Consider the following 6233-nt stretch of genomic DNA (forward strand, 5'->3'; position numbering starts at 1 on the left):
AGAAAAAAGGGGGAAGGAAAAAAAAAGCCATGGTAAGATTCTCCACCCTCAAAGGAGCCACATGCTGTGGATTTTTTGGGTTGTTTGTTGTGAACCAGTGACTTACCAGCATTGCTGGGTACAGGCTGCCTGCAATCTCAGCAGTAAAGTGGCCCATTAGCCACTCAAAATAAATTGGCAGACAGAAGGATGTTACTTTTTCTCTGGTTTTGTCTGGCCTAGTGATGACTTGTTCTTCTGGCAAACTCCGTGCTAGCCGGCAAGCCAGACCGCGATGCAGCAGTGGGGAGCCGTGCTTGTGGAAACTGAGCTGATCTCTGTTAGTTCCCCCCTGAATTTCGGGTGCTGAGTAGTACTGAACAAGTGGTGCGTGCAGAACGGGCACAGGAGTTGGCAGCAGCTTCTTGACACCATTTTCCTGTTCCCTCAGAGCTGTACTTGGCATTTTGTGCTCTGATGGAAGAAATACGGGGAAACTTCCCCTCTCTCCTTACCTTCCAAATGCCTGGATATTGCATTGTTTTTTCTGTCTCCAGCCTTTAGTTTAATTTAAATGGCAGTAAATGGAAGTCAGACACTACGAAGCCATCAGAATGACTGTTAGGAGATGAGTCTGCCTCTGTTGAGGTGACACAAGCAGCCCGTGGACCCCTCAAACAGAGCCCTGTGCAAGCTCTGTGCTTTGGCAAAGCGGAGCAGAGATTGTGCCCGTTCCTGGTACCTGCACCGGGGGGGGTCTGGTGGTGCAATGTAAATGCACAGTCGCTCACAGGAGTCCCTAGTGTACCCGTACCAGGCGCCTGATGGTTTGCAAAAGCTTTAAAATGCTTTGCAATGAGAATTTCACATACGGGTTCATAGAGAACCAAGAACTTGGCGCACAAAACCTTACCTGCTGGCACAGGAGGTGGCAGGGATGAGAGCCAGAAGCCCTGGCAGAAGATTTCCACTATGGAAATGCCATGGCACGGAGCAAAGGGAAGGCACAGCATGTGTCTGTGCCCTGTACACTAAAGGTCGTGATTTGCGAAGATCACAGATGTATGTGTGTAGGCAAGAAGGTGCTGCTCTCTGGCTATCAGCGTTGCGTGCACGTTACCGGAGTCCTCAGCAAAAGCAGGTATTTTTTCCCATGCAGTCACATTTGTGTTTGCACAAGTATTTTTGAGACCATGAAGTTGGTGTGAGGGTATATGCACAGCTGTATATTCTGTCCATGGGTTAAGTAAGAACTTAACTGAGGCCACGATCATTTCTGAGTGCTCACTTCACTAAATTAGAGGGTGTCTGAGTCTCTGGCGTGATTCTTCTGCTCTTGTTTCACGTGAGTGCACACTGAAGGCTGGTAGGGATGACATTGGGTTTTGTTTCCAGAAATAGACGATGAGTTCATCAAGAACTTGAAGATTTTGATTCCTTGGCTTCTTAGTCCCGAGAGCCTGGACGTTAAGGAGATCAATGGAAACCATATCACCTGTCGAGGCCTTGTGGAGTATTTTAAGGTATTGGCTTATTTAAGAGAAAGTAGGCTTATTCATCTGTGGCACGCTTGCACTTTGCTTTACTTAACAGGGAAGGCAGCAGCAGGCGGGCCAGCACTTCATGGCTGGAGGAGGTGTTCTGGGTCTAGCTAATAGTCCTGACTCTCACTGCTGCAGAAAGCAAACACCTCACGGTCACGTATTTGACCACGCAGTAAGCCCAAGAAGTGGGCAGGGCTGTTTTCCTCCCCTGGAGGACTGAGGACCAGGGGGAGGTAGGCTGAGGGCCGTATTCCCATTGCCTTTGGAAAAAGCTTATTTTTGTTGTCATGACTACTGGGACATTTTAATGCAAGACATCAGTGAGTAATTCTCACCACTTGCTCTCCCGGGCTACCTGACTCTGGCTCCTTCTCCTTTACTGAAGGATGGAGGTAGGCGCAAATGCAATGGTAGAGATATTTAGCGTAAGTGGTGGAGCGACAGCCTTGAGTGACTGACCCAGGCCACCCAAGGAGTCGAGCTCGAGCCATGCTACGTAGCGTTTTCTGACAGAGCATCCCCTGCTGAAGCCATCTTGTGCCAGGAACGTCCTTCTCTTCTGTGCTTTTAACTCCTGTTAAAGCTGTGACTGGAACTGGGTGGGGGTGTTCGCATGTTGCTCATGAATGCCATATCCAATGTGATTTGATTTTCTGTGCACTGTTTTGCAGGCGTACATAAAGATCTACCAAGGGGAAGAGTTGCCACACCCAAAGTCAATGCTGCAGGTACGTGAGCGCTGTGACCTGGTGCGCATTCACGCGCTGTAATTGCCGTTGATTTCCAGTTAATTGTTAGAGGTGTCCAGCTAGTGCAGCACACTGGGTCTTCTGCGATGTTATTTCAAATGCCTTAGCGTAACAACCCAAGAAGCAGCCCTTTTGGAAGTATTTGGCAGTCACGAGTCTAATATGTCTTAGCAATTGCGGCAGCATGGCTCGTGCACCTCAGCTGCAGTGCGGTGACTCGCTGTCTGTGCACACAGCGTCAGCCAGCTTAGCTGGAATTATTCCCCCGCAGGTAAATAGCATCGTCTCTGGCTGCGGCGCTCACACGGAGGTGACGTGGCCCCGCACGTGCGCGGCCGCTGCTGGGCTGCAGCTCTGCTCTCTGAGCCAGACAGCGTTGTGGGAGGTTGCAGCTGTAGCTGTTTACATATGACTGAGCCTTTTATCTGTTTTCTTGCTGTTTCCCACAGCCAAAGCCAAAGTTTTCATTGCTCTGGCTTGGAGGGTAGGAATCCTCTCCTGATGCAGGCTTTTGCCTGGGGGGAACTGAGGAGGCTGGGTGTGTAAATACGGGATGATCTTATTTGGCATTGGTCAGAGGCTGGGGAGAGCACGCTTGGCTAAGAAGAGGGAGCTGTTTAATTCTGTACGTGTGCACCAGGGTACCGTGCACATGTCCTGGCCACTTACACGTGTGGACCATGGGTACCCAGGCAGCCGGTGGCTTCTACTCTCTGCAATTATGCTTCTTAACCCCGTCTTTCTGCAGCTGAAGTCTGTACCCCTTTTGCCCTTCTTGCAGGCCACAGCAGAAGCCAACAATTTAGCAGCAGTTGCCACTGCCAAAGACACCTACAGCAGGAGAATGGAAGAGGTAGGTGGTGCTGAGCATGTCCTTTCACAGAGCTCACGTCTCCTGGCTCTCCTGTCCTCGTGGGGAAACCTCCCTGCCTGGGTTCCTGGTAGAAAACGTCCTGCACGGACTTGGCCAGGAGTGGTTACAGTGCTGCATGTTCAGGAGCCCAAAGAAAATCTCTCCTGTGTTGATGGTGGAAAAGGGTCTTTCTCGGAGGCTGGAAAGGAGCAATGCCCGGTCAGGGCATCATGGCAGGGCAGGGTGGTTGACAAATGGTCACCATTTCATCTGATGATGGCAGCTTTTTGCAGACCATGTGGCCTCTGCTGAATTTGCACCCTCTTCCTGGTGTTCCCCAGCGTGGGTAGATGCAACCCAAAAATGTGATGTAGTGCTGCGTGACCATGCAGCCCGTGCTATGGCTGGTGCTAATTAGGGGAGAAGGTCATTATAACTGGGTTTTCACCTATATGCCCTGCCCTGTCAACCCACCTCTCTGCTCTGGTGAGGGGATGGTTCTGATGTTTTAAGGTGAAGCTCAGACCCCAGCCTGTCTCCAGCCACTTCCAGACCCCCACTCTCTTCACCAGTTTTGGAGATCGCTGCCTTGGCAGGAACGGGGTGTGGAGCTGCATGCCCAAACCTCCGGTGGACTGCCCTGGGCCTTAAAAGTAGCGTGTCCATACTCTGAAGGAGAAGGAAAATGCCACAGAGTTTCCAGCACTAGAAAATGCTGGGGTTCAGGGTGCTCAGCCATCAGCGTTGCCCGAGATGCTGGCTTGGGCTGTGAGAAAACTGAGTAGGGGAGCTGTGGGACACAGCTTCCCAGTGCAGGCACCTTGCAGAGCTGTCCCAGATGGACAGCACAGTCGTGGAGGTCTTCCTGCAGGATCTAGTGGTCCGTGCCAAACAGGAGTCTGTAGAGCGGGTTGGCACGGCACAGGAGCTGTGGGTGCTGAGGTTTCTGAAGTGATGGGACTGTGTTTTCCACGCAGGTCTGCGGTGGGGACAAGCCCTTCCTTGCACCTAGTGACCTCCAGACCAAACACATGGAGCTGAAGGAGGAGGCTGTGAAGCTGTTTCGCGGGGTGAAGAAGATGGGTGGGGAGGAGTTCAGCCGTCGGTACCTCCAGCAGCTGGAGAACGAGATAGATGAGCTCTACATCCAGTACATCAAGCACAACGACAGCAAGAACATCTTTCACGCCGCCCGCACCCCCGCCACGCTCTTTGTGGTCATCTTCATCACCTACGTGATAGCTGGAGTGACCGGCTTCATTGGCTTGGACATCATAGCCAGTCTGTGCAACATGATCATGGGCTTGACACTTATCACACTGTGTACCTGGGCATATATCAGATACTCTGGGGAGTACAGAGAACTGGGCGCAGTAATAGACCAAGTGGCTGCAGCGTTATGGGACCAGGTAGGATAAAGAGCTTTTGATTTAAAAAACACAAACAAACAACCCTCCCCCCCACCAAGTTCTTAAGTGTTGAGTTTCCTGGGGCTTTTCCTGCCCTTTGAAATGGCTTTTGCATTTGCATTTAGGGTTGTTAGATGCTCTGCCTGGGCCGATCCAGCTGCTTGAGCTGGCTTGTGCTGTGATCAGTGAGAGAGGAGCCGTGCCCTGCCTTCTTCAGACAGCGGGATGAGTTTTTAGGCCATACCTTAGATCTTCTAGATGGGGAAAGCAGGGACAGAGGGAAATGTTTTCAGATCAGTTTGTGGAGTTGATTGTGAGGGAGAGATGTCTTAGGGACCGGAGGTGGGCCTGGGTAGGACTGCTCCGTGGCCGTAGCGCAGGTAGGCAGTAGGCGAGCGGGTGGAGAGCAGGAGGGAACAGCAAGGCTGGAGCTGCGTGCCAGCCCACCCCTTCCCCTGCTCCAGCCTGAGCCTCTGAATCCTGCCCAGTGTGAAACACAAGCCGTGTAGATCCGGGCGGGGGATGAGAAAACTCACAGCAAGCTATTTTGTTCTGCCTTTTTTCTTCTTGTCTTGCCCATCATCAAATGCTCGTCTGTGGAGCCTCAGACCTTGTGGGAATGGGGCAGTTTTGCTGAGGGTTCCCCCGGGGAGGCGTTCTCAGAGCCGGTGTGCGTGGCTTTTGCGTGCATGTCTGTGTATGTCTTCAAAAAGAAAGACCCGTATCTCTGTCCTGGTTCAGGGCAGGAATTTTGGCTCTCCCCTGGAATGCCAGAGACTGAGGCCAGGTCTCGTCTCTGCCGGTTTTGGCACTGGGCCCTGCTTTCCCGTTACAACCGCAGCTGTGCTGGGCCAGTTGATCTCACCCGCTCTTTTTCAGTTTCTTTTTTTTTTTCTAAACAACATGGGAAGGTCTTGGTTGGACCCCAATGCCGAACAGAAACACCTCTAAAATCTTAAAAATGGTCAGAGTGAGTAAGCAACCCCCGCACGCCCCTGCATTGCTCTGCCCGCTTTCCGAACGGCACCGTCGCAGTGTCCGGCCCCGGCAGGGGTATCTCGCAGCCCGCGGCCGCAGTATTTTTAACACTCAGTCCTTCCTGTTTCCCCTTCTGCAGCAGCCCTTTCCTCTCCCCATTACCGAGCTGCCGGCGCAAGCCCGGACCCTGCAGGCTCCTGCTGCCCCGCTTCGCCCCAGCCATGGGAGCAATGCTCCAGAACGCAGCTGCAGCCACAGGCCCATGTGCCGAAATAACATTTGAAGGGCTGCGACGGCCTCCTGCTCTTCCCGCGGGGTGCTCATTGTTTGCTCGGCCCTCAGAAGGCACCAGCCTACTTCATTTCTGTAGTGCTCCAAGGGTGAAAGGGCCGTTCTCGAGAGCTTGACCTGCTCCTTCCCTGCTTTTTTTCCACCAGTGAGTTTTTGATCAAGAATTTGATCATTTACCTGCTTCCCGTTGCTGCGCGGAGAGCTGCAGCTGGGGCTAAAGATGCAGCTTTGGGGGGAGAAAAAAAAATGAAGCATTTATTTTTCAGTTCCTTCATCCCGGAGGTGGGTAGTGGTGGTGTTCAGCTGGGCTGCCTTTAAAATAAGGCAGCTTGGGAGCAAGAGCAGCCCAGTGCCAGCATCCCAGGTGGGTTCATCCTGGCTGCCCTGTCCTCAGCAGCCTGAGCACCCACAATAAACCCTGCTGTGGTGC

The 6233-nt window shown here is 52.5% G+C and overlaps 1 protein-coding gene across 1 annotated transcript in view; it reads left to right on the forward strand.

Annotated features, from left to right (window-relative positions):
* Positions 1 to 6233, forward strand: part of ATL1 (atlastin GTPase 1) — a gene marked incomplete at its 5' end in the record, with an annotated part of 22502 nt that overhangs the window by 13061 nt on the left and 3208 nt on the right. The window contains 4 exons of the mRNA XM_010296207.1: positions 1375 to 1502; positions 2195 to 2251; positions 3054 to 3125; positions 4103 to 4534. Of these exons, the coding sequence (XP_010294509.1) occupies positions 1375 to 1502; positions 2195 to 2251; positions 3054 to 3125; positions 4103 to 4534 (689 nt within the window). The remainder of the gene's footprint in view (positions 1 to 1374; positions 1503 to 2194; positions 2252 to 3053; positions 3126 to 4102; positions 4535 to 6233) is intronic.

The sequence above is a fragment of the Phaethon lepturus genome, unplaced genomic scaffold (genome assembly GCF_000687285.1).
Source record: "Phaethon lepturus isolate BGI_N335 unplaced genomic scaffold, ASM68728v1 scaffold7511, whole genome shotgun sequence".
NCBI classification, from domain to species: domain Eukaryota; kingdom Metazoa; phylum Chordata; class Aves; order Phaethontiformes; family Phaethontidae; genus Phaethon; species Phaethon lepturus.